The sequence below is a fragment of the Trachypithecus francoisi genome, unplaced genomic scaffold (genome assembly GCF_009764315.1).
Source record: "Trachypithecus francoisi isolate TF-2019V2 unplaced genomic scaffold, Tfra_2.0 Lachesis_group4, whole genome shotgun sequence".
NCBI lineage: Eukaryota > Metazoa > Chordata > Mammalia > Primates > Cercopithecidae > Trachypithecus > Trachypithecus francoisi.
The window spans coordinates 29,862,756-29,890,706 of NW_022681469.1; the positions used below are offsets into that span (position 1 = coordinate 29,862,756).

General features: G+C 49.9%; 1 protein-coding gene across 2 annotated transcripts; it reads right to left on the reverse strand.

Moving 5' to 3' along the window:
* Positions 1 to 1,287: 1,287 nt before the first annotated feature.
* SMO (smoothened, frizzled class receptor) lies at positions 1,288 to 27,693 on the reverse strand. Of its 2 annotated transcripts, XM_033191944.1 has the most exons (13): positions 26,851 to 26,949; positions 12,125 to 12,240; positions 11,265 to 11,470; positions 9,427 to 9,636; positions 9,057 to 9,229; positions 8,474 to 8,693; positions 8,256 to 8,379; positions 5,950 to 6,042; positions 5,416 to 5,524; positions 4,277 to 4,462; positions 3,713 to 3,861; positions 3,057 to 3,191; positions 1,288 to 2,805 (listed from the first exon to the last, which is right to left on the reverse strand). In XM_033191944.1, exons 3-13 carry the CDS (start codon positions 11,409 to 11,411, stop codon positions 2,378 to 2,380), a joined length of 1,974 nt encoding a protein of 657 aa, XP_033047835.1. In that variant the 5' UTR covers positions 11,412 to 11,470; positions 12,125 to 12,240; positions 26,851 to 26,949; the 3' UTR covers positions 1,288 to 2,377. The 2 variants fall into 2 exon arrangements, with proteins under 2 accessions (XP_033047835.1, XP_033047834.1); XM_033191943.1 differs by lacking the exon at positions 12,125 to 12,240 and having other exon boundaries at positions 26,851 to 27,693.
* Positions 27,694 to 27,951: the final 258 nt, after the last annotated feature.

Genomic DNA, 27,951 nt, shown 5'->3' on the forward strand with positions numbered 1-27,951 from the left:
AGATTACAATGAGCTGAGATTGTGCCACTGCACTCCAACCTGCGCGATAAAGTGAGACTCCATTTCAACAATAAAAAAGAGTACTCCCCAAACAAGCCTGGTCTGTACTCCACAATACCCGCCAAGTCTGTGGGCACCAGCCCCTTTGCTCCACAGATCTCTTCTCATAATCCTGAGCCCTTGCACCCCAGATCCCAGTCTTCTATGCATTATCTTGTTGGAGGAAATGGGGCTAACAGGCTTCCCTGACTGGCCAGGGGAAGAAGCTGTGGATCAGAATGCGCCTGGCCTGATGGACATCCCCAGCAGAAGAAAAAGGCCCCCAGAGATGGGGTCCAGGAATGCCTCGAGGAGCCCTGCCCATTTCCACCCCGAGACACCATCACCCCAGGGGAAGCTGCACGCCTGTGCTCAAATATCTTGTGATCAGTGCTCAGCAAGGCAGCTGTGACCACAGAAGAGCTTTTGTTCATACACAGCCAACTGGCTCAGGCGGGCAGCCAGCACATGAGGCCGCCATCAGCCGGACATCTGACCATCAGCCATGGCCACATTAGCACCAAGCTCTTGGCCTTTCTGAACAGCCTTGGGAAGATGTGGAAGACAAAAAAGATCAGGACCAAGACAAGGTAAGGAGGCCAGGACCAGGAGCCACAGAAGAAAGAACGCACTAGCTGGGCGCGGTGGCTCACACCTGTAATTTCGGCCCTTTGGAGCCCAAGGTGGGCGGATCACTTAAGGTCAGGAGTTCGAGACCAGCCTGGCCAACATGGTGAAACCCCTTCTCTACTAAAAATAAGAAAATTACTTGGGTGTGGTGGCAGGCACCTGTAATCCCAGCTACTCAGGAGGCTGAGGCAGGAGAATTGCTTGAACCCAGGAGACAGAGGTTGCAGTGAGCCAATATCACGCCACTGTACTCTAGCCTGGGGGTAGAGTGAGACTTTTATCTCAAAAAAAAAAAAAAAAAAAGCGGCAGTGGCTCATGCCTGTAATCCCAGCACTTTGGGAAGCCGAGGTGGGCAGATCACGAGGTCAGGAGATCAAGACCATCCTGGCTAACATGGTGAAACCCCGTCTCTACTAAAAAAAATACAAAAAATCAGCCAGGCGTGGTGGCGGGCACCTGTAGTCCCACCTACTTGGGAGGCTGAGGCAGGAGAATGGAGAACCCGGGAGATGGAGGTTGCAGTGAGCAGAGATGCGCCACTGCACTCCAGCCTGGGCGACAGAGCAAGACTCCGTCTCAAAAACAAAAAACAAACAAAACAAAAAACACACCAAGAGTTTATACAAAAACCTTTTATTGACTGTATTTCTTCTCCCCATAACCTGGAACCCAGCCAGCATCTATGGCTTCCTGGTGTCTGATTCTTGAAAGTGGGGCCTTGGGAACATGGTTGGAGGCTATGGAAGGTGGGAATCTCACCCACCGGCTATGCAGGTTGAAGGAAGCTTTCTTGCCTGGCTGAAGCTACAGCAGCTTCCCAGGGGAGCCCCTTAAGTCTAGAGGACCCATCATTCACTGAATGGGTGTGAGGAAGAGATGACACATCTTTCAGAGGCCCCATTACTCTCCTCTCCTATCCCACTCCAGGCTGAGGCCCTAGAGCTGAACCAGTCTCTCCCGTGGAGATGGGGCCCAGCAGTGAGGGGAGGGGGTTGCAGGTGAGTGTGTGCAGCAGCTCTGGGTCCTCATCAACAAAAAAGAAATGTGAAGAGGTTGGCACCTCTGAAATTGAACTGAAAAGGAACAAGGGAAGGAGGATACAGGAGAACAAAAGATGGGTTTGGGGTAGGGCCACCTATTAAGAGGCGACATGGCCCCTATGGGAGCAGGCCCTTCCAGCCCCACAAACACCTGGGAGAGGAAGAGGGAGCCCTGGCCCTACTTAGACAAAGGAGTAATGAAAAAATTAACACTTTTGGACTGAGATTGCCAGGAAAGGGCACCCATCAGCCCAGAAAACAGCAGCCAGCCCTCATCGGCCAGACATGGGCTAGGCTGCCTCCCTGGCCACCACAGCCCACTCTGGGAACTGTCACCTCTGCCTCCACCATTCCTGCCCCACTGCAAGCTCTGCATACTCCCTGCCCCAATGGAGCAGATGCTGCCAACCAGGCTGCAGCTGGTGGGGCAGAAACAAGGACCCTGAGCTCCAGGCCCTGTCCCTGGGGTGAAGCCTCCCTGTGGAGATGTTAGGCTCTTTACCACAGTCCTGCTGCTTTGAGCCAGACATCCAGAACTCTCCTGGGAGGGCAGTCAGCCCACAGGTTCTCTGGAAGACGGGATCCTAGGGAAGCATGCTCCGTGAGGAAGAGGAGCCTTGAAGGTATTGGTTCCTCTCTTTCCTGTCCTAGGTCCTGCTCTGCAGGCTCAGAAGTCTGAGTCTGCATCCATGAGTTCTGCCTCCATCAGGTTGGTGCGGGAGTGAATGGGCCCCAGGCCCTGTCGGTGGCTGTGAGCCCAGGCCATGGGGGCTGGTGCACTAGGCAGAAATGGATCCTGAGGGGGACTGGGCTCTGGGCAGAATGGGTTGGAGACCAGGGTCCACGCTCCCTGTCGGCAAGAGTCCCCAGCTCCCCATGCACCTGCAGCCACCAGGCATTTCTGCCGGGGCAGCTGAGGCAGTCGAGGAACGGTACTGGACGCAGGGGCAGGGGGGTGAAGCTCAGGGGGCGGCGCCAGCGGGCACACCTCCTTCTTCCTCTTCCTCCTCTTCTTCTTCCGGCCCAGGCGCTTCTGCAGTTCTGGGGAGATCTCTGCCTCAACCAGCCACAGGTTGGCTTGTTCCTCTGGGGGCACTGACAGGAGGAGAGAAAACATGAGCTTGGGGTCCTGGCTCTGTCCATGGCACCCCCACTCTCCTGGGAGCCCTTACCCTGTTAGTTGTGGGGCCCAGGCCTCTAGACTCTTAGAGCCTTAGCCCCACCTTTCAGATCCTTTGGGGCCTTTCCTTCCTCTTCCTCCTCCTTTGACAGCCCCTGTACTCCAGTCCCAGAAGCCCCCAGCCTCTGTGCCCCCCGTCTTCCTCCAGAAGCCTGAACCCTCATACCTGGAGTTGCCACAGGGGTGACAGAAATATCCTGGGGCAGTATGGCTCCTCTCCGAGCCACCATCTTGGTGACATGCTGGGCCCAGGCAGAGGAGACATCAGCTGAGGGCTCATTGAGATCAAAGGCCAAGCCCGCTGTGGGAATAGAAGGAAGGAAAGGAGAAGGAATAGTGACTCCCCAGTCCCCGGCAGTGCCTCCCATACTCAGTGCCATTCACCTTCCCACAGCCAGTCCCTCCTGCTCACCAGAGAAAGCTCACCCTGTGACCACGGTGATCTCTACCCCTTCAGAATCTGAAGAGAAGGGCCTCAGGTCCCCAAAGGGCCTAACTGGAGGCCAGAAATCCAGTTCTTGGAACCCTGACTTACTCTTGCCCAGGGATAGCAACTGCAGAATTTAGGAGAAGGGAGAGGGAGAGGAGTCTTCTTGGAACCCAAGCACTGGCAAGCAGACCCAGGGGCAGAAACAGAGAGGGGAAGCCCCCCAGAGGGTGGGAGGGGCCTGGGGAAGAATGGGTGTGTGAGTGACAGAGGGAGTGCCTTGCTCCACACAGTCAGTCTTCCAAATAATCTGTGTGCCCCCAGCAGGCTGGGAGAGAATAGCACATGGGCAGCGCGGGGCCAGGCGGCTCCGGTGGAGGAGGGGTGAGGCTCACCCACAGGCCCATCGTGGGACACAGTGTGCATGCTGAAGGACAGCTCCTGGCCCGGGTTCTGTAGGAGCTCATGCCGCTTGGAGAAGGCCTTGGCAATCATCTTGCTCTTCTTGATCCGCTTGGGCTCATCGTCACTCTGCCCAGTCAACCTGAGAGTAGAAGGGATAGGGAAGGAGCGTGAAGAAACAGCCACTTCCCAGCAAATCTTGGGAAGGGCCAGCGATGCCATTCTTTCCAGAGAAGGAGGCTCCCAAGGGCCTCAAGTCCTTCAAGGACTCAGGAGTAGAGGCCTTCTCTGCAAAGAAGTGGGGCCAGAATGCAGAGCTCCTGTGAGCCCAGCCCTCCAATCACTCCACTCTTAAAAGATGATGACAGCTGGCTCTGCACTTGGCCCAGGCCCAGGCATTGGGAGGTGCCACCCAAGGACAGGAGGTGCCACCAGGGGGCGGTGGTGAACCACTGACCAAGGCTGCACTAGAAGCAGGACCTGACAAAACCTAAAGATGGGGTCCCAAGCCTGAGGGTGAGGCGGGCAGGGCAGGAGGGGCTGGCTGCCGCGCCCACCTGCACCAGGTACGCCTCCAGATGAGCAGCGTGGCCTTGGTCCAGACCCAGGTGCTCATGGCAATGCCAGTTCCAAACATGGCAAACAGGTTGATCTTCTCCACCAGAAGGCTCGGGCGATTCTTGATCTCACAGTCAGGGATGGGCTTCTTGGTGGGCAGTCCGATGGTCACATTGGCCTGACACCTACAGTGAGGGGACGTAGACAAGTGAGGCTTTCCTTTTTTCTCTCTCTTTTTTTGAGACAGGGTCTTGCTCTGTCACCCAGGCTAGACTGTGGTGGCACGATCACAGCCCACCGCAGCTTCCAATTCCTGGGCTCAGGCAATCTCCTGCGTCAGCCTCCCAAGTAGCTGGAACTACAGGTGGGATTTTCTGAGTCTACTGAGTAGACTCAGACAACCAATCCAAAACCTTTAGAAAGGGCTAAGCCCCACAGCGCTGATCTCAACCCTGGGTGCTCATTAGAATCAACTGGGGAGCTTTTAATAGCTACTAATGTCTGGGCCCCGCCCCAGGCAATTAAATCAAATCTCTGGGGCAGAGACTGAGGCATCATTGTGGTTTAAAGTATCCCAGACTGGAGGCCGGAACCTTTAAGGAAGAGCCTGACACAGTCAGGGCTTGGACTAGCATCCATTTTAGCGGCTGTCCTTGTAACAGTGGGCACTGCGCTTCTCTCCGCAGTAGAGATGTCTTACTCTCTCCAATCCATCCTCATTATGACACAAAAAAGCACAGGCAAAACTAGCCGACATTAACAAGTCATTAACCTATCATAGAGAGGTAACTAGTCCTGTGCCGGGATCTACAGCAGGCTCTGCGGGAGAGCACGAAGAATTAGAGGGCAACTTAGTGTCAGTCACGAAGCTGAACTGGCTGCTTAACAGTCACACATGCACCAGCCGGGCAACCAAGGGGGTGGAGAGGGAAGGGCAGAGGTGAGAAGGGATGCGAAGGTTGTTTGCCATGTTTGAGAAACTGCAGAGACTGGCGCCTTATGCACTCAGACACCATCAGTTGAATCTGCTGTATGCAGCAGGGACTTGGCAAATCCCTGCTGCCCAGTGGGTGGAGGTGGGTGTCCTATGGCCTTGGCTCCGGCTCCCAACACTGCCGCCTCCATGCCCCTCACTCACAGCACATAGTCCCGGAAGCTGCGCTCCCACTCAGCCTGGTTGAAGAAGTCGTAGAAGTGGCAGCTGAAGGTAATGAGCACAAAGCCAAAGGCCAGGAAGCCAAAAATGCCTGTGGAGGACAGGGGCAGGACAGGACGTTACCAAGCCCAGTCCCGCAGCTGCAGTGGGGAGGAGGGAGTCTGCCCCACTGAGGCCTCAAAGACCGCTGGGGCTGGGGTGAACTCATCCTGGGCTCAGTCCAAGAACTGCTTCCTCTAAAATAAAGAAGGGCACTTGAGGCAGCCATGGGAGGGCCCACATGGGATGTAGTGGGCAGGAGGAACCAGTCCTGGCATGAACTTGAATTCTTCCCCCCGAGTAGGCCCCCTTCTTTTGAGCTGCCACTACCACTACCACCTACACACACCCCTTGTCCTTGTCCCCATGGCTAACTTGTCCCACTGACTTACTGCATCCTGCCAGTCACATAGCCCCAGGAGGGTGCAGTGTTGGACTGGCCAGGACCTCAGACCAAAGTCCCCCGGGGCCACTCACCTAGGCGCAGCATGGTCTCATTGATCTTGCTGGCAGCCTTCTCACTCAGCAGCCCTGGGTGGTTGCTCTTGATGGAGAACAGAGTCATGACTCCTGAACAGAAGGGGGACCTCAGACATTAGCAGGGGTGAGGCTGCCCTGCTGGGAAGGATGGGTGAGTAGGAGGAGGGTCCTAAGGCTCTGGTGTCCCAAGTCTGATTGCCCCTGTGCTGACTGAAAGCCTGGGGAGCTAGAGACACTGGAGAAATGGTGAGAAGTTGGTAGCAGGTCTACCAGGGACTGGGAAGACCAGGGCAGAGCCTAGACAGACACGAGAAGAGGAAACCTCGGTCATGGCCTAGCTGCCCCTGAGGAAGGGGGCAGATCAAAGCTGTTCTGATGGAAAAGGCATAGAACAAACTCAAGAACAGCACTATCCAATATAGTTGTTGTTTTTTTTTTTAGACGGAACCCTGTCTCCCAGGCTGGAGTGCAATGGTGCAATCTCAGCTCATTGTAAACTCCGCCTCCCAGGTTCAAGCAATTCTCCTGCCTCAGCCTCCCAAGCACCTGGGATCACAGGCACCCGCCATCATGCTGGCTAATTTTTGTATTTTTGTAAAGATGGGGTTTCACCATGTTGGCCAGGATGGTCTTGAACTCCTGAATTCAGGTGATCTGCCCACCTCGGCCTCCCAAAGTGCTGGGATTACAGGTGTGAGCCACCATGCCGGCCTTCCCATAGAAATATGTGATCCACATACATATGGCAATTTTCTAGTGGCCACTTAAAAAAAGTTAAAAGAAACAAGCAAAACTAGTATCAATATATTTTACAAACCCAATATATTCAAAATAAAAATCATTTCAACACATAATCCATGTAACACATTATTAATGAGATATCTTACATTTTTTTCCTGCTAAGTTTTTTTTAATACAGTGTGTATTTCACATTTTACAACACACCTCAATTTGGACTCGTTTCTTTTCATTGTTGTCTTGTTTTCTTTGAGACAGGGTCTCACTCTGTCACCCAGGCTGGAGTGCAGTGGCATGATCATGGCTTACTGCAGCCTCAACCTCCTGGGCTCAAGCAAGCCTCCCACCTCAGCCTCTCACATAGCTGGAACCACAGGCATGTGCCACCCTGCCCAGGCAAATTTTGTATTTTTTGTAGAAATGGGGTCTCACTATGTTGTTCAGGCTGGTCTTGAACTCCTGAGCTCAAGTGATCCGTCCGTCTCAGCCTCCCAAAGTACTAGGATTACAGGAGTGAGCTGCCGCACTCAGCCTGGACTAGTTTCAACACATGTGGCTAGTGATTACCACACCAGGACAGCATGATAACGAAGCACAGATCAGAAGTCAAAAAGAGGGGAAAGAGGCGACTGCACAGAAGGCTGGCAGTTCAGGGTAAGGAAACTGAGGTTCACAAAGGAAATCCAACAACAATGAGCTAGATGCTGAGGCTTACTGTGGGATGGCAGTATGAGACAGGAAAGTTAGGGACCACTAATTTCATGCATGCTGAGAGCTGTGTGTGCCGGGGGCAGAAAGAAGATGAAAACCAAGCTCCAGAAGATTGACAGTACATATCATTAATTTAATAATGTGCACACGGATAACCAAAGGACCCAGGTTGGGCCAAGTGGGCAGAGTAGATCACTCAGGGTGTTCATCACACAAGTGCACTGGCCAGGAGCTGACTGGGGCTGGATCCTGGCCCAACTCCACCTAACAAGCTGTGAGGCTGGGCATGGTGACTCACGCCTATAATCCTGGCACTTTGGGAGGCCGAGGTGGGTGGATCACTTTAGGTCAGGAGTTCAAGACCAGCCTGGCCAACATGGTGAAACCCCGTCTCTACTAAAAATACAAAAATTAGCCAGACGTGGTGGTGCATGCCTGTGATTTCAGCTATGGGGGAGGCTGAGGCAGGAGAATAGCTAGAACCCAGGAGGCAAAGGTTGCAGTGAGCCAAGATTGTGCCACTGCACTCCAGCCTGGGCAACAGAGCCAGACTCTATCTCAAAAACAAAAATAAACAACAACAACAAAAAAAAGAAGCTGTGAGCCCTGGGCCAAGGCCCTGGAGAGAGGGATGGATTTTTCTGGCCAGCACAAAGGTGCTGTCCTGCAAGAAGTGCCCACAGTGTTTTGTCTGCCTAGAGGGTCACCTTCTACTGTGTGTGAAGACCCTGTAGCAACTAGCTGGGGTCTCAGCATGGGGGCAGCTGTGTTGGCAGCTCTCGGCTCCCAATCACACACAGCAAGTGCCCAGCACATCTTGTTACCCAGCTGGTCCTGGTCTGGTCTTCACTCACCTCGGATGAGGAAGTAGCCTCCCACGATGAGCACCAGGCCGATTGGGGCCAGCACGAAGCCCGCACGGTATCGGTAGTTCTTGTAGCCCACAAAACAGATGCCACTCACAGAGTCCCCATCCACCTGCGGCAGGAAGGGGCGGGAGGGAAGGTGGGTTACTGGCCCCCTCCCTCAAACTCACCCTATCCAGAACTCCCGTCCCTACCAGTCACTATACCTGCGCCACAGCAAGGATTGCCACAGTGAGGACAAAGGGGAGTGACCAGGTGAGCAGGTGGAAGTAGGAGGTCTTGCCCGAGAGAGGCTGGTAGGTAGTGCCCAGGGCTTTGAAGGAAGTGTGCCAGGCATAGGTGAGAACCACAAACCAAACCACGCCAGCCATCAGGGCATAGTACACGATGACAAAGATGATGACACAGGACAGAGTCTCATTGGAGCTGTGCAGAGAGGTGAGGTGTCACTTGAGGTGGTCACTCCGTACTCCCTCCACCTGGTCTCCCCACCCTGTGCCCACACCCTCAACTGCTGAGGTTCCCAGAAGTCAGGCAGGGCTTGCAGACAGGACCCAGATCAGATCTGAGGAGGCTCTAGGAGGCGCCCCTTTGAGCAGATGCAAACCACGAAGGTCCTGATTCTGAAACTAAGATCCTAACACTGGACACCTTGCATGCAGTATGCAGTAAGACAGAGCCAGATCCTGTTCTGGATCTCGGTTTTACACGCACCTGCCCCTTTTGGGGTAAATGCACACTTCAGCCTTTCTCCCTGCACCTTCACTTCTGGGTCCCCAAGACACCTACGTGGGCTCCCCAAGCCTCATGGTGCCATCTGCACGGCAGACGATCTCCCGGCGGGCACCATCCATGAACTGGGCCAGCCAGCCAATGCTGCCCACAAAGAAGCATGCATTGACGTAGAAGAGAATAACAGCAGGGTAGCGATTCGAGTTCCGCCAGTCAGCCACGAATGTGGCCTGGAAGAGAGAAGTGGGCCATTCTGCGAGGTTAGGGTTATTCTGCTGACACAGACACCCTTAACTGAGCCCCGGACCCTTCTGATCATGACCCTTCCCTGGGGACCCCCACCAAGACCCCTTTGCCCCCCTTCCCTCTGGCTCTCTTCCCGTGTTCCAGGCAGAGGGCATCCCGGGCATGCCCTCCCGCAGCTGACCAGGGTGAAGAGCGTGCAGAGGCCTGTGACGGCCCCAAAGGCCGCGATGTAGCTGTGCATGTCCTGGTGCTCAGCCTCGGTGAAGAGCGGATTCTGGCACTGGATGCCGCAGCCCTCCACGTCCTCGTACCAGCTCTTGGGGTTGTCTGTCCGAACCAAGGGCACTTCGCACTGGCCTGAACTGTTGAACTTGATGTTCTGCACCTCATTCTGGCACCAGGGATGGGAAAAGATGGTGTCAAGGCAGCTCAGGGGCGAGCCTCTCGTTTAGGGAAAGGTATCCAGGTAGCATGGCAGGGTGGCTGGAGATACACTTCTGGGACCTGAATCCCAGGACTGGCTTGGCAAATTATTTGGCCTCTCTGTACTTCAGTTTCCCCACTTCTTTCTTTTTTTCTTTGTTTTTTTGGAGACAGTCTCGCTCTGTCACCCAGCCTGGAGGGCAGTGGCACAATCTCGGTTCACTGCAACCTCTGCCTCCCGGGTTCAAGCAATTCTCCTGCCTCAGCCTCCTGAGTAGCTGGGACTACAGGCACCTACCACCACACCTGGCTAATTTTTGTATTTTTAGTAGAGACAGGGTTTCACCAGGTTGGCCAGGCTGGTCTTGAACTCCTGACCTCATGATCCACCCGCCTCGGCCTCCCAAAATGCTGGGATTACAGGCGTGAGCCACCGCGCCCAGCCAGTTTCCCCATTTCTAAGATGGTAGTACTTACCTCATGGTATGGTTTAAGGGTTAAAATAATAAACATATATTTTTTATAGAGAGAGAGACAGAGTCTCGCTCTGTCACCCAGGCTGGAGTGCAATGGCACAATCTCAGCTCACTGCAACCTCTGCCTCCCGGGTTTAAGTGATGCTCCTGCTTCAGCCTCCCAAGTAGCTGGGATTACAGGTGCCCACCACCACATCCAGCTAATTTTTTGTATTTTTAGTAGAGACGGAGTTTCACCCTGTTGGTCAGGCTGGTCTTGAACTTCTGACCTCATCAAGTGATCCACCTGCCTTGGCTTTCCAAAGTGGTGGCATTACAGGCGTGAGCCACTGTGTCCGGCCAGTTTGTTTGTTTGTTTGTTTGTTTGTTTGTTTGTTTGTTTTGAGACAGAGTCTTACTCTGCAGCCCAGGCTGGAGTTCAGTGGCATGATCTCAGCTCACTGCAACTTCCACCTCCTGGGTTCAAGCGATTCTCATGTCTCAGCCTCCCAAGTAGCTGGGACTACAGGCGCCACGACATCAGACTTATGTTTGTATTTTTAGTAGAGACAGGGTTTCGCCATGTTGGCCAGGCTGGTCTGGAACTCCTGACTTCAGGTGATCTGCCCGCCTCGGCCTCCCGAAGTGCTGGGATTACAGGCGTGAGCTTATTATAATGGTATTTGGCATATAGTAAACAGGACTAATTAGTATTATTACTATAATTATTACTGTTATTATTTTCATTGAAGATCTCTCCTGCACCACTCAGAACTAGCTCACGTCCCCTGCCTTGGTGGCTCTAGCTGTTTCACATGCTCATGCCTTGACTCCCAACATAGACGAGAGACTTCCTGACAGGCTCCCGTCATCTGTGATGCCCATAACACCACAACACCCAACACAGCCACTGCTCAAAACATTTTGCTGAACATGTGATCACTGATAAATAGAGAATCCGTAATAGATGGGTCCAGCCAGTGAACTGCAGTTTGAGTTTGTGGCTTGCTGACCCCATGGCTGTAGGCTCAGGGTCTCCAGGAGACAAAGCTCTGGGCTCCCCTGCTCCCCACTGGACCCTGCCCTATACCCGGTCCTACCCAGCCCAGAGAGCCTGGACCTTGTCTCACAGAGCACTCACCGTGCAGCCTTCAGGGAAGCGGTCAGGAGTACAGCGCAGGAAGTCAGGCCAGCCCCGCTCCCTCTCCACGATGGCACAGGGGCCTCTGGTGGCCTGGCAGAGGGTACGGCTGGGCAGCTCCACCCGGTCATTCTCACACTTGGGCATGTATACGGCACACAGCAGGGGCTGGATCACTGCCCAGCAGCGGGGAGCATTCCGGAGGCCTGAGGGTGGCAACAGAATCGCAGTGAAGGCCCTTCCTCACTCTGACCCACAGACACAGCTGCACCCCTGTTCCCCAGGCCTTTGCCACACTGCAGCCCATCACTGGTCAGACCCAGCAGGTACAGTGTTTCTCAACATGCATCTGGGCAGGACAGTTCTTTATACTGTAGGACTGTCCCATGCATTGCAGACACTTAGCATTCCTAGACTCTGCCAACTCAATGCCAGTAGAACCCAGAAGTGATTGTAACAAACAAAAATGCCCCAGCCCTCTACTAGGGACAGTGACTAGAAGAGAGCCTGGAGAGGAACCTCTGGGCTGCTGGGAATGTTTTATTTCTTAATCTGGTACTGGTTACACGGGATGCTGGGAATATTCTATCTCCTGATCTGATACTGGTTACATGAGTGTATTCACCCTGTGGGAATCAAGTTCATGATCTGTGCGCTATTCTGTATGCTTACTATAATTTAAGTTTTAAGAAAATAACTGCCGCTTCCAGATGCCCTGCTAGGGAGTGGTAATGCCTCTGGTAGAGCTCCCCAGGGTGGATTTACCTTTTCAGGGGTGCACCCAACCCTCACGGGGCCCATTTGCTAGAACCAGGAGATGTTTCCCTTTGCCCAGACCCCAGAACCCTTGTTCCTCTTACCAAGCGGAGTGAGAGAGAGAAGAGATGGGGGCTTAAGAAGAGGTAGTCAGAGGAGCCAGGCACTCCAAAGCCAGAGGAGGAAGCAGGAAGTCAGATGGAGAGGAACAGAGGAGGCTCTGTCCAGTGCGGAGAGGGGAAAAATGTTGTCAGCAAGACAGAAACAGACGGCGATCTCCCAGCACCCCTCCCCAGCATAGTCCTCCACCCTGCCCGTCACAGAAGCCCTTCCTGAATCATCCCGGCTTCAGCAATATCTATTTCCCAAACAAGAAGTTGCATTAGGAGAGAATATGACGATGTGAGAGCCAACGTGGGTGCCGGTCACATTTCCAGGCTGGGGGTGGCAGAGACAGGTAACCTCTCCTCTGGAGGGAAGGCAATATAGTAGAGGGGTAAGGAGCATGTGCACAGCAATTGGCCAGCCTGGGTCCAAATCTTGGCTCCACTCTTTCCTGGCTCTATGATCTTGCGCAAAGTACTTTAGCCTCAGTGGCCTCATCTGTAAAATGGGGATGATAGATTTACCTTATGGAACTGCTGTGAAAAGTGAGATAACACTTTAAATGCCCTTAGCAGTACCTGTTATGTAGTAAGCGCTCAGGAAATGTTAGCTCTTATGATTATTTGTTTGAGGCCTCTGACTGCTCCCAGCTTTCAGAATATATTCCAGGGTGCAGAGCAAGTTCCTGCCAGTTAAGAAGCAATGTCCTCCTCCGGCTGGGTGCAGTGGCTCATGCCTGTAATTCCAGCACTTTGGGAGGCCGAGGCGGGTGGATCACGAGGTGGATCATGAGATTGAGACCATCCTAGCTAACACAGTGAAACCCCGTCTCTACTAAAAATACAAAAAATTAGCCGGGCGTGGTGGCGGGTACCTGTAGTCCCAGCTACTTGGGAGTCTGAGGCAGGAGAATGGCATGAATCTGGGAGGCAGAGCTTGCAGTGAGCCGAGATCATGCCACTGCACTCCAGCCTGGGCAACAGAGCGAGACTCCGTCGCAAAAAAAAAAAAAAAAAAAGGCAGCAATGTCCTCAGGCAACAGTTCCCACTTGACTCAATTCAATTACCAGTTGGCCAGGCGCGGTGGCTCACACCTGTAATCCCAGCACTTTGGGAGGCCAAGGCGGGCAGATCACCTGAGGTCAGGAGTTCAACACCAGCCTGGCCAACATGGTGAAACTCTGTCTCTACTAAAAATCCAAAAATTAGTCAGTCCTGGTGATACATGCCTGTAATCCCAGCTACTCGGGAGGCTGGGGCAAGAGAATCACTTGAACTTAGGAGGCAGAGGTTGCAGTGGGAAGAGATGGCCCCACTGCACTCCATCCTGGGCAACAGAATGAGACTCTGTTTCAAAAACAAAACAAAACAAAACAAAACCCTAAAAACAGTCACCAGAAATTCTCAGCACATGGGTACTTGTAGAAAACAGAGAAGTAGGTGCCAGGGATTGGGGTGAGGGCAGGGTTTGCCTACAAAATAGTAGCATGTGAGAATATATGGAGGTGAAAGGACTATTCTCTATCTTGAATGTGGTGGCTGGTTACACAAGTCTATGCATTTGTCTAAACTTAGAACTGTACAACAAAGAAAAAGTGAATTTTACTGGATGTTTACTTTTATTGCGCAGTACATTTAAAATGGGGGGAGCTCTCTGGAGTAAAATGCTTTAGAGAAACATAAGGCAGTTAATAAAAAGGTTGTGTCGGCGGGCATGGTGGCTCAAGCCTGTAATCCCAGCACTTTGGGAGGCCGAGGTGGGTGGCTCATGAGGTCAGGAGTTCAAGACCAGTCTGGCCAACATGGTGAAACCCCGTCTCTACTAAAAGTACAAAAATTAGCCGGGTGTAGTGGAGGGCACCTGTAATCTCAGCTACTCAGGAGGCTGAGGCAGGAGAACAGCTTGAACCTGGGAGGCAGAGGTTGCAGTGAGCCGAGATGGCACCACTGCACTCCAGCCTGGGCAACAGAACAAAACTCCATCTCATAACAAACAAACAAAAAACAAAAAACTATAATTTTTCTCAATCTTTTTATATCTGTGATAACAATCAGGTTTAAAAAATGTGTAATTTGATTGTTTTTATTTTTTTCCCTCATTGTGAATATCGTTTCATACCTTGAAAATAAAACTCCCCAGGAAAAAGAGAGATTATTAAATAAATCTTAAAGGACAACTGAGAAATTATCTAGGGAAAAAATAAGGTGGATTTTTACCCCATTTCTTACATAAAAGTCCAGATGGATAAAAAATAACTACATTGGCCCGGCGCGGTGGCTCAAGCCTGTAATCCCAGCACTTTGGGAGGCCGAGGCGGGCGGATCATGAGGTCAGGAGATCGAGACCATCCTGGCTAACCCGGTGAAACCCCGTCTCTACTAAAAAATACAAAAAACTAGCCGGGCGAGGTGGCGGGCACCTGTAGTCCCAGCTACTCGGGAGGCTGAGGCTGGAGAATGGCGTGAACCCGGGAGGCGGAGCTTGCAGTGAGCTGAGATCCGGCCACTGCACTCCAGCCTGGGCGACAGAGCGAGACTCCGTCTCAAAAAAAAAAAAAAAAAAAAAAAAACTACATTGTTTTTCTAAAAATTAAAGTTTTAGAAGAAAAGATGGGAAATGATTTTTTAAACCTTGGAGTGGAGAAGACCTTCTGAAATGACACAAAACATACACACCATGAGATAAAAGATTTAAACAAAAGATTTCAGAAAAATCGATACAAAATCATAAGAAAAGTAAGACACTCAAAAAATATATTTTCAATGCTTATCACAAGAGCTAATTTCCTTATATGCACAGAGCTCCTCCAAATCAGTAAAAATTGCATAATTCTATAGAAACATAGGCGAAAGACAAATAACAGATCACAGTTTCAAATGTTTTGATCTTTATCACTAAGTGATAAAAAGTATAAAAGTTTTAAAAAAGAGTATTTCATTGTAGTTTTTTCCACATTTGTATTATTAAGAGTGAGGCCGAACATCTCTTTACGTTTTTGTTTATTTATTTTTTTTATTTTTTTGAGACGGGGTCTCACACTGTTGCCAAGGCTAGAGTGCAGTGGCATAATCACAGCTCACTGCAGCCTTGAGCTCCCCAGGCTCAGCTAATCCTCCCACCCCAAACTCCTGAGTAGCAGAGACTACAAGCTCACACCACCACACCTGGCAAATTTTTGTATTTTTCTGTAGAGACAAGGTTTCACCATGTTGCTCAGGATGGTCTTGAACTCCTGGGCTCAAGGCCATTTAATGGCCTTTAAAAACATAAAGAGTGCTGGGCGTGGTGGCTCATGCCTGTAATCCCAACAGTTTGGGAGGCCGAGACGGGTTGATCACCTGAGGTCAGGAGTTCGAGACAAGCCTGGCCAACATGGTGAAAACCTGTCTCTACTAAAAAACTACAAACACTAGCTAGGTGTGGTGGCGGGCACTTGTAATCCCAACTACTTGGGAGGCTGAGGCAGGAGAATTGCTTGAATCCAGGAGGTGGATGTTGCAGTGAGCCAAGATCGCCATTGCACTCCAGCCTGGGTGACAGAACAAAACTCCATCTCAAAAAAAAAAAAAAAAAAAAGAAAGAAAGCAAAGATAAAGAGTATGGGGGGAAACTGGCACTTTTATATTTGTTGGTAGGAATAAAAATTAGTAAACACTTGTGGAGATCACTTTGGCATTATCTACCTTTCTTTTTTTTTTTTTTTTTTTTTGAGACTGAGTTTCACTCTTGTTGCCCAGGCCAGAGTGCCATGGCATGATGATCTCAGCTCACTGCAACCTCTGCCTCCCGCATTCAAACGATTCTCCTACCTCAGCCTCCCGAGTAGCTGAGATTACAGGCATGCGCCACCATGCCCGGCTAATTTTTTTGTATTTTTAGTAGAGACGGGGTTTCTCCATGTTGGTCAGGCTGGTCTCGAGCTCCAGACCTCAGGTGATCCACCTGCCTCAGCCTCCCAACGTGCTGGGATAACAGGCGTGAGCCACCGCCCCCGGTCCCAAAATTTTATACTAGTACTTCTACTTCACATGTTCCCAAAGATAATATAGATTATTCATTGCAGCACTGTTTTAATAGCAAAAGAGTAGAAACAGCTTGAATCCCTACCCATCAAGAGGAGACCAACCAAGTAAAATAACGTACACCATTACAATAGAACACTTTTCAGGGTTGAACTATAGTCACGTGTTGCTTAACAATGAGGATATCTTCTGAGAAATGTGTCACCAGGCAATGTCATCTTTGTGTGAACATCATAGAATGCACTTACACAAACCTGGATGGTAGAGCCTACTGCACACCTAGGTGATACAGTATAACCTATGGCTCCTAGGCTGCAAACCTATACAGCATGTTGCTATACTGAATACTGCAGGCAACTGTAACACAACAGTGAGTATCCCTGTATCTAAACATATCTAAACATTGAAAGGCTACAGTAAAAATGTGGTATTATAATCTTAAGGGAACACCATCACATGTGGTTCATTGTTAACCAAAGTCTCCTTATGGGGTGCAGGACAGGACGTGCATTGAAATGGAATGATGTCCAATGTTGTAATGTTACATGGACTCAGTTGAGTGGAGAACAGTCTATAGAGCATGGTACTGGTTGGGCGGTAGAGGAGAGACTAAGAGCACATCTACATCTAGACAGATGTCAGATATTTCCAAAAGGACACACAAACCAGTGTTGGTGGTTACTTCTGCAGAGGAAAAATAGGTAGCTGGATGCAGAAATAGGACTTAACTTGTTCCTTTTGAATTCTGTGCCACGTACATGTATAACCTATTTTTAAAAAGTAATTAAGCTTAAGGCAGAACATGGTGGCTCATGCTATAATCCTAGCATTTTTGGGAGGCCCAAGGTGGGTGGATCACTTAAGCTCAGGAGTTCGAGACCAACCTGGGCAATATGGCCAAACCCCATCTCTACAAAAACAAAACAAACAGAAAAAAACAAACAAACAAAAAACTTGAGCTTAAAAACAAAATAAAGAAACACACAAATTACTAGGATGGGGAAGCTTTCCAAAGAGAAAAGAAGGAAATGAAACTGAAAAGAGAAAAAAAGGGGATATCAGCTTTATCTGTATTATTTTATTTCTTTTAATAAAATATGAAACAAAAAGAGAAACAGGAATACAGGTGGTACCGCGCCCGGCTGATCTAGACTTTTAAAAAGACTTTTTATTTGTGTGATTCTGATGACGAATCAAGCTGAGTACCACTGTTCTAAGGTTGGTTTAGTATTAGAAAGTTCAATCAATGCAATTTACTACATTAACAGGTTAAAGGAGAAAAAAATCATGTTATCATCTCAATGGGTGCAAAAAAAAAGTTGATAAAATTCGGCCAGGCGTGGTGGCTCCCACCTGTAATCCCAGCACTTTAGGAGGCTGAGGTGGGTGGATCACGAGGTCAGGAGATTGAGACCATCCTGGCTAACATGGTGAAACCCCATCTCTACTAAAAATACAAAAAATTAGCTGGACATGGTGGCACACGCCTGTAGTCCCAGCTACTTGGGAGACTGAGGCAGGAGAATCGCTTGAACCCGGGAGGCACAGCTTGCAGTGAGCTGAGATCGCATCATTGCACTCCAGCCTGGGTGACAGAGTGACACTCCATCTCCCCCCAAAAAAAGTTGATAAAATTCAACATCCATCTATGATCAAAAGAATAATTGGCAAATTAGAAATAGGAGAAAACGTTCTTAATCTGATAAACTGTAATTAACTATAAAAAACCTATATCAAACATCAAATTTAATGGTGAAGGGTAGAAAAGCTTTCTTTTTAGGATCCAGAAAAATCAAGAATTAAGATGTTGTGTCTATTTAACAACGTACTGGAAGCCTTAAGTAAAGCAATAAAGATAAATAAAAGGTATAAGACTTGGAAAAGAAGAAACAAAACTCATTACTCACAAATTATATGACTATGTGTATAGAATAAATTTAGCAAGTTTATTGAATTAACAATCAATTTTATTTCTATATATCAGCAACAAAGTGAAATAAATGTTAAAGGCATCAATTTTATTTCTATATATCAGCAACAAACAAAGTGAAATAAATGTTAAAGGCATCATTTACAACAGCATCAAACACATCAAGTACCTAGGAATGTCTAACAAATAATAAGTATTTAAATCTGTGCAGAATATTGAGAAAATGAAAGCTCTAAATAGAAATATAAAAATGTTCAATGTGGCCGGGCGCGGTGGCTCAAGCCTGTAATCCCAGCACTTTGGGAGGCCGAGACGGGCGGATCACGAGGTCAGGAGATCGAGACCATCCTGGCTAACACGGTGAAACCCCGTCTCTACTAAAAAAATACAAAAAATTAGCCGGGCGAGATGGCGGGCGCCTGTAGTCCCAGCTACTCGGGAGGCTGAGGCGAGAGAATGGCGTAAACCCGGGAGGCGGAGCTTGCAGTGAGCTGAGATCCGGCCACTGCACTCCAGCCTGGGCGACAGAGCGAGACTCCGTCTCAAAAAAAAAAAAAAAATGTTCAATGTTTGGAAGACTCAGTATTGTAAAGATGTCTCTTTTTTTTCCAAGTTAATCTATATAGTCAATGCAATCCCAATAAAAAATCACCAAGGCCGGGCGCGGTGGCTCAAGCCTGTAATCCCAGCACTTTGGGAGGCCGAGACGGGCGGATCACGAGGTCAGGAGATCGAGACATCCTGGCTAACACGGTGAAACCTCGTCTCTACTAAAAATACAAAAACTAGCGGGCGAGGTGGCGGGCCTGTAGTCCCAGCTACTTGGGAGGCTGAGGCAGGAGAATGTCGTAAACCCGGAGGCGGAGCTTGCAGTGAGCTGAGATCCGGCCACTGCACTCCAGTCCGGGCGACAGAGCGAGACTCCGCCTCAAAAAAAAAAAAAAAATCACCAAGTATTTTTATATTAAAACACAAAGGAGCATTTTGGGAGGCCAAGGCAGGAGGATCGCTTGAGCCCAGGAGTTCAAGACCAGCCTGGACAATACGGTCAGACCCTGTCTCTATTAAAACACACACACACATGCGCGTGCACGCACACACACACACACACACACACACACACGTGCGATCAAGAATAGCTCAGACTCGGCCGGGCGCGGTGGCTCAAGCCTGTAATCCCAGCACTTTGGGAGGCTGAGACGGGCGGATCACGAGGTCAGGAGATCGAGACTATCCTGGCGAACACGGTGAAACCCTGTCTCTACTAAAAATACAAAAACTAGCCGGGCGACGTGGCGGGCGCCTCTAGTCCCAGCTACTCGGGAGGCTGAGGCAGGAGAATGGCGTAAACCCGGGAGGCGGAGCTTGCAGTGAGCTGAGATCTGGCCACTGCACTCCAGCCTGGGCGACAGAGCGAGACTCCGCCTCAAAAAAAAAAAAAAAATAGCTCAGACTCTCTACTAGATACTGATATTCTGTAAGTAACATTCTTACCCTATGGTTCACAAAGGATTCTTGGAAAAATTGAGGTCCATGAATTTCAATGGGAAAAAAATTACACCTAACCAAAATTTGGCCCTTCCTCCAATTATGAATGTAAGCAACACATCACAGTATATAATTTTTTTTGGGGGGGGGCACTGTGGTTCCTGCATGAAGATAGTGGCCGGCGGTGCCTGGACATACAATACCACTTCCATTGTCACGGTAAAGTCTGCCATCAGAAGAACAAAATGGAGTCTCTTATGTCTACTTCTTTCTTCATAGACACAGTAACAGTCTGATCTCTCTTTCTTTTCTCACACCAAAGTGCTGGGGTTACAGGCATGAGCCACCACGCCTGGCCCACAGCACATAATGTTAATAGTACCTGTGGCTTTGTCACAAGTGGAAACCAGATATTTTGTTGCAGATATCTCGAAATAATGTCAATAATCACTTTGATATTATAGTGGTCATTACACCTGCACCAGATCTTATTTATTGTATAAATAAGCCCACCTACTTGCATTTTTATATTTGATAACTATTATGTCAATATAATTGATTTTCTTTGTAATCCTATATACTCGTATCTAGCATATATAAAGAACTCCTACAAATCTTACAAAAATGACAGATAGTCCCTATAGAAAAATACGTCAAAGATTTGAACAGACACTTCCCAAAAGCAGAAATCCTAATGGCCAGTAAGCCTTTGAAAAGGCATTTAACTTTACTAGTAATCAGGGAAGTGCACATTAAAACCACAAATATATGCCACAACATAGCCAGTAGATTGGCAAAAATGTAAAAGGCTGATAATACCAAGTGTTGGGAATCATGTGAACCAATGTTGACTTTCTACTACCTAGTGGGAGTATAAGTTGGTACAACCACTTTGAAAAATGGTTTGGCAAAAGCCTAAAGTATGCACGCACCTTATTAGCTAGCAATTCTCCTTCAGCATATACCTGGAGAAACTTGTGCCAGTTGTACCAGGATATATATAAAAGACTACTCACAGCAATGTTATTCACAGAGGGCAAAAACTTGAAATGACAATAAAAGGGGTAAACAATTGGTGGTACACTCATATAATGGAATATTATTCAGCAATGAAGAAATAAGCTGCAGTATGAGGGGGGTGGCTCACCTGAAGTCAGGAGTTTGAGGCCACCCTGACCAACATGACAAAACCCGTATCTACTAAAAAATACAAAAATTAGCCAGGCATGGTGGTGCGCACCTATGGTCCCAGCTACCTGGGAGGTGGAGGCAGGAGAATTGTTTGAACCCAGGAGGTGGAGGTTGTAGTGAGCCGAGATCACACCACCGCACTCTAGCCTAGGTGACAGAGCGAGACTGTCTCAAAAAAAGAAAAACAAACAAATGAACAAACAAAAAAGAAATAACCTGCAATAACATGGATGAATCTTACATAATAACATAGAGTAAAAGAAGCAAGAAATAATATGCACAGCATATTATTTTATACAAATTCCACTTGAACAGAGTTCAAAAACATGCAAAGCTGAAATATACTGCTTATGGATTCCAAAACTAAGAGGTAAAACCATAGAGAAAAAAAGGAAGTGATTACTGAAAAGTGGAGAGGATGTGAGCAAGCGGAGGAGGATGTGACTAGCAAGACACAGAGGGAGCTTCTGGGGTCTAACCATGTTCTAGTTATTGACCCAGATGCCACTTTATAATTATTTGTTATTTAGTACCTCTGTGTTTTATGCAGTTTTCTACATACATGTTATATTTCACAATTAAAAAGTTAAAGATCTGAAGCAAAATTGAAGACTTGGGCTGGCACAGAACACATGCCTGTAGTCCCAGCTATTCCAGGCACCATAAGTACCATGTATACAATCAGTGAGCCTCTGAATAGCCACTGCACTCCAGCCTGGGCAACACAGCAAGACCCCACTGCTCAAATAATTAATTAAAAAAAAATTTTTTTTAAAGACTTAGGAGGCCGGACGCAGTGGTTCACGCTTGTAATCCCAGCACTTTGGGAGGCCGAGACAGGCGGATCACGAGATCAGGAGATGGAGACCATCCTGGCTAACACGGTGAAACCCGTCTTTACTAAAAAATACAAAAAACTAGCCAGGCGAGGTGGCGGGCGCCTGTAGTCCCAGCTACTCGGGAGGCTGAGGCAGGGGAATGGCGTGAACTCGGGAGGCAGAGCTTGCAGTGAGCCAAGATCGCACCACTGCACTCCAGCCTGGGTGACAGAGCGAGACTCCGTCTCAAAAAAAAAAAAAAAAATTAAAAAGACTTAGGCTCGTGTATGTTTTTCTATATTTTATACTTTCCCTATACGTGTGTGTGTATACATATATACATACATATAAACATATGTATTTTTGAGACAGGGTCTTGCTCTGTTGCCCAGTCTGGAGTGCACTGGTGTGATCATGGCTCACTGCAGCCTCAACCTCCTGGATTCAAGCTATCTTTTTGCCTCAGCCTCCAGTGTAGCTGGAACCACAGGTGTGTGCCAACATGCTTGGCTAATTTTTTGTTTTTTAGCGATGGGGTCTCACTTTGTTGCTCAGGCTGGTCTCAAAGTCCTGGCTCCAAGCAATCTCCCATCTCAATTTCCCAAAGTGCTGAGATTACAGGTGTGAGCCACTGCATCCAGCCTATACATACATACATATATATATATATATATATATGCACACTTTTTTTGGGGGGGGGATGGAGTCTCACTCTGTCACCCAGGCTGGAGTGCAGTGGTGCAAGCTCTGCCTCCCGGGTTCACGCCATTCTCCTGCCTCAGCCTCTCGAGTAGCTGGGACTACAGGTGCCCACTACCATGCCCGGCTAATTTTTTGTATTTTTAGTAGAGACGGGGTTTCACCGTATTAGCCAGGATGGTCTCAATCTCCTGACCTTGTGATCCACCCGCCTCAGCCTCCCAAAGTGTTGGGATTACAGGCATCAGCCACTGCACCTGGCCATATATATATTTTTAACTGACTCTGATCATCAGCCAAGTTTGGGAACAGCTCTAAGGAAATTCTTTCTGATCTGTCCCTGAAAATAATCCACCATCACCAAAAACATTCCTCCTCTCACCCTTCAATTCAATGTGTGACAGGCAAACAAGAAATTCCTCCCAGCCTTTGTCTCTCTCCTACTTACCTGCACCTGGGCAAGGTGACAAGGCCACACACTTACGTACCACACAGAGCACAGCAGTGGTTAAGGAGGCTACGTGCTGGCTCTCAGGGACCTACCATCACTGCCAGCTGCAGGCCTCTCTGCTTTTTTGCCCCACTTACTAAACCAGGTTTGGCCTAAGGTGGACCACGGCCTGGACATTATGTTTGTCTGGTCAGCTTGGAATGCCTGGGAGGAGGCATTTCCAGCTGTAAAGGGGAGAGATGCTAAGTGACTGAAGAAGCCTGAGGCCAGAGAGATGAAAGACAGAGGAAAGACCTGAGGTCTATACAGACCTAGAAATTGGACCAACCTGAGCTATAAACTTCCTCAGTCAATGGCATCCTTCCAAAGCCCCAGTAGTCAGGGCCAAGGAAGTACACAGTAGCCACCTCTCTCCAGCAATTCCTGTTTCCAGATCTGCCAAGAATCTCCACATAGATGTCCAATGAGCATCTCTAATTCACATGGCCAAAATCAAAGCCACACCTCCTGCCTAAACTTCTTCCTCCTCTAGCATTCTCTATCTTAGTGAAAGGGAATGGCACCACCTTCCAACCAAGCCTGAAACCTGAGGCCTCCCACTCATTGAGGCTCCACATCTAACTCATTAGTGCCCTCTGAGCACTACCTCTGAAAGTTAGTGGGATCTGCCCACTCCTTCTGTCCTGTTACCAAGTCCCAACCACCATCATCTCTCACTTGGGCTACTTCAACATCCCCTGGTCATGAAGTCAGGCTCCAGGCTTTCCCTGCTCCTATGGTTTCTTCACACCACACCCAAAGAGATCCAGCTAAAATGCAAAGACAATTACATCTCTCCCTTGCTTAAAATCTTTCAGTGGCTCCTTATCATCCCCTGGATAACATCCAAACTTAATATGAGGTATACATCCCTTTATTTTCTAATTCTTTAGGTCTTATCTCTTACAATTCAACCCCTCACACGCTTTGATCCAGTTCTACTGCAACTCTTACACTTTCTTTAAAAGCACCAAGCCCTCCTACCTCTACATCTTTGTACATGCTATTTCCTCTTCCTATCTGGATCTTCACACCTCAACTCTCCCTCGGCCAGGCAATTCCTGCTTATGTGTCAAGTTATAGGTTAAATGTCAGTTCTTCTGGGGATGTTCTTTGGGTCCTTTGTGCTTTTTCAGCACCCTAAAATGCCACAGTACCTTTCACAAGTATTTCTTTTTTATTTTACTTTTTTTTTTTTTTTTGAGATGGAGTCTCGTTCTGTCGTCCAGGCTGGAGAGCAGTGGTGCTATCTCAGCTCGCTGCAATCTCCACCTCCTGGGTTCATACCATTCTCCTGGCTCAGCCTCCCAAGTAGCTGGGACTACAGGAGCCCACCACCATGCCCGGCTAATTTTTTTTTTTTTTGTATTTTTTAGTAGAGACGGGGTTTCACCTTGTTAGCCAGAATGGTCTCGATCTCCTGACCTCGTGGTACACCCGCCTCGGTCTCCCAAAGTGCTGGGATTACAGGCGTGAGCCACCATGCCCAGCCCTTTCACAGGTATTTCTAAAACCTGTTGAATGGTCTGTCTTCCTCTTTTTTTTAGAGACAAGATCTCAGACTGGTCTCAAACTCCTGGGATTGAGCAATCTTCCCACCTCAGCACTGTAATCTCAAAGTGCTGAGATTACAGGTGTGAGCACCATGCCCAACCTGTCTTCCTCTTGATGACAGAGGATCATGTCTGTATTCTTCATCCTTACATGCCCAGAATGTGACATATGGCAAACATTCAATACATAACTGAATGCATGAATGGAAGCATGGATGTATACTCAGTACTCGGAGGCTTTGAAAAAAGTGAAGACCCAGTCTCCACCTTCAAGAGTTTACCGATGAAGACAACCTAGATCATCTTCATCCTTCACCCACAAAAACGCCCCTAAGAGCCGGGTAACACTGATCATGTCTAAATGCAAAATCAAGATGATTAACTCAGGACATGATAAACAACTTGCCAGAGGCTACCAGCTGACCTGGCTGTGATTCTCACACGAGGCTCAAGGCTCGGGTTCACTCTACCTACTCATTACCCAGCTCAAGCTAATACCTGCTTCTGCTCCACTTGCAAGACCCAAGCAGAACGATTGCAACCAGAAGGCAGATGGAAACAGGAATGAGCTGAGTGGTGGTGGTTGGTGGCAGAGAACTCATAGTGAACTAATGGAACTAATGGTGCTGGGCTCAGTGCTGGTGTCTCTGCAGGACCCTACCCGCCAAAAGGCACAGAAAATAAGATTTCAACCTGCACAACCAGCAGATGGTACTAACTCGTACATGTTCCAGCTTAAACAACTTCTGTCTGCTCAGCAGCTGCTCTCAAGAGTATGGGCTGGAAAGAGGTTCATACCCTTCCTCCTTGATCTGATGGTAACTGCAAGGAGGCAACATCAAACATGCATTTAACTTGGGAAAATTAAACCATGGGTCCCTGCAAAATCAATAAAGAGAGGGACAGAAAGATTATCCTTTGACAGCATGAGCAACTCAGAACTGGGTGAGATTCTAGTGCTGAGAGATTTGGACTTTCCATTCAGCTCACTCCTAAACTCAAGTGGTGCTCAAAGCAACCTTGCTTAATCTTATTTTGGTGTTCTTTTTATTACTATTATTCTTTCAGTCTTTTGCATGAATGTAACTTTAAAATTACAATTATTGTCTTCTATGTATACCCATTCTTATGTATGAGTATACATGTAACACATTTATGCAAACGTCGTAAAAGGAGTGTATATGCAAAACCACATCAACCTTACACTACAGTAATCTGCAGAGTTTTCAAAGCCACTGTTGATTACACCCGGTTTCTGTCTATGTGCTGTGCTGACTTTAGAACCTGATTCCCACAAAGGATGCAGCTCCACCTTATGGGTATCACAGATACCATCCTCCAAGTTCCTCCTCCAGCATCTGAACCAAGCCAGGAACCTTATGGACTTGTCCAACATCTGACAAAGGCTGAGAACTTGTCAATGACAGGCGGCCTACATACACTCCCTACATTAGGGTCCTCACCAGACCCCTGGGCAGAGCTAAGACATGGGGTACCCCAGCCCTGTCAAAAGAGGGAGGCTCCCAGTTCTGCTCCTGGCTCCTGGTTTTCTTTTCTTTTTCAAGAACAGTTTTAGAATCACACTGGCTAGATAAGGCCAGCTCCCTTCCCCAGCACCCTCCAGACCTCATCAGAAAAGTGACAGGTGGGGAGAGCGTATACTCCACACTGCTAAGGAAGGACATTTGGGTTCAGTGTGCAGTTTTTCAGACTCTGCCACTCCAGTGAGGGGGCTCTGGGACTTCAAACCACCATGGAAGTGTCCACAGGCTCTCAACACTCCAGACTTAAGCGTCCTTCCACAGCCCTGACCAGCCTGGGTAACCAAATTTCCAAAGAACACATAAAGAATCGTTAGAAAGGTCTTATTCCTTCATAATCTCCTGCATGCGTCAGAGTGCCCGTTTTTCAGATGCACAAACTGAATAAAATCTCCTGTGAAAGTCAGACAAGATCACAGTTCTCTAGGCTTCTTTCCTGTCTCCTAAATCAAGATTTCCAGAACTTTCTGGTTACCTTCTAACAACTCATCGTTAAGGAGGTTTCATTTCCTTCAAAACTTCACTCGATCATGTCCCCCTACCCTTCCCTCTAAATGCCTAAACCTCTTCCACCGTCATCCCTCCCCTTTTCCTCTCCAACTCCAATTTCCCCAGGGTCTTGAACACCTCCTTGAATCCCCCGGCACCCTGCTTCCAGAGTAGGTGGAGCATCTCCTTTTCTTACAAAATGTCTTTTCCCGTGGCTTAGAGCCCCCTCCTCACGGGCCCCTCATCCCCGCCATCCTTTGCTCACCCACCAGCTCGGGCCCTTTGTGACTCGCTTCGTCAACTTCCTTGCCCTCCCATTCCCATGACCGAGGGTCCCATCCTGCACGTAACCCGCCCCCAAAGTGTCGGACTCTGTCCCTCCAACTCTCCTGGGTGCTGTCCCCGCCCTCTCCGAGGCTCAGGCCTGAGCCTGTTCTTTCGAAGGGTGCCCCCGTCTTACCGCAGCAACTCCCGCCCCTCCAACCCGGCTCCGGAGTACTTACCCGACCAGAGCACGAGCTTGCCGTGCGCTTCCTCCTGGGAGTCCGAGTCCCCGGCCAGCAGTGTGGAGGTGGCCCCGTAGGGCAGCACGGAGCCCAGGCACACGTTGTAGCGCAGCGGCTCGCAGGGGGCAGCCCGGCCGCAGTGGCTCAGCGGCGGCGGAGGGCCGGTCACCGCCGCGCTCCTCCTAGCGCTCCCGCCCGCGCTCCGCGGCCCAGGCCCGGTCGCGTTCCCGCTCGAGGACGCCCCCCGGCTCGGGCCCCCCAGCAGCAGCAGCAGCAGCCCCAGGAGCGGGAGCTCCGGCCCCCGCGCGGGGCGGGCAGCGGCCATGGCCAACCCGGCCAACTCAGCAAAAAACCCCGGCGCCCCCGCCCGCTCCTCGGAGCCCACCGGCCACACGCACGACCCTTGCGGGCGCGGAGGCGGCTCATGCGACCTGTGCGCCCAGAGAAACCGGGCCCGGGGCCCTCCGGACGCTCCACGCGCCCCGGCCCCTCGGCGCCCAACTTCGCAAACTTTGGAACCTGGGGCCCATGTTGGGCTGCGGAGGCCCGGACCGGGATGCACGACTCCCAAAGCCCTCGCCTCGCAATCCAAGTTGTCTTCAGCCCTGGGAGCCCCCTGGGCCCCCAATCCCCAGCGCCATTCCCTCTCCCACCATTAAAGCCAACTCCCAGCCCCGCGAGGGAGGCCAGGCGCGGGCAGGGGGTGCGAATGCAGCTCCGGCTCCGCCCCCGCGCCAGCCCGCGGCCCAGCAGCCACCCTCGCCCCAGCGCGCCGCAGACCCCCGAGCTCTCCTCGCCAACGACCCGGCTCCTTTGTTGCTCTAGCTCGCTGGGCTCTCTGGAATGCACGGGCCTCGCGGAGCCAAGCCCGGCCCCCCTGCGCCGAGGCTGGGGGAGGGACTGGACGAAGAAGGAGGGGAGAGATGGGGAGGGGAGGCGAGAGAGGAGGAGCGCAAGCGTCAGCGTACCCCGCGCCCGGAGGGGCCCGGGCTAGGGGGATCTGGTGACCCCGCCTGCCGCCGCCCCGCGCCAGGGGGAAAGAGATGGGTGGAAATCGTGGGCCGGACCTGCAAGGAGAGACTCGGCGGGCACCTTGGT

What these genes read in the sequence shown, in the direction of transcription:
- SMO (XM_033191943.1), bottom strand. Translation starts at nt 27,178, where the DNA reads ATGGCCGCTGCCCGCCCCGCGCGGGGGCCGGAGCTCCCGCTCCTGGGG. An exon ending in GCTTCCCTGAAGGCTGCACG is followed by an intron (nt 9,637 to 11,264) that starts GTGAGTGCTCTG and finishes CCCTGGTGCCAG; the next exon opens with AATGAGGTGCAGAACATCAA. An exon ending in GTCCCACGATGGGCCTGTGG is followed by an intron (nt 3,192 to 3,712) that starts GTGAGCCTCACC and finishes CTATTCCCACAG; the next exon opens with CGGGCTTGGCCTTTGATCTC.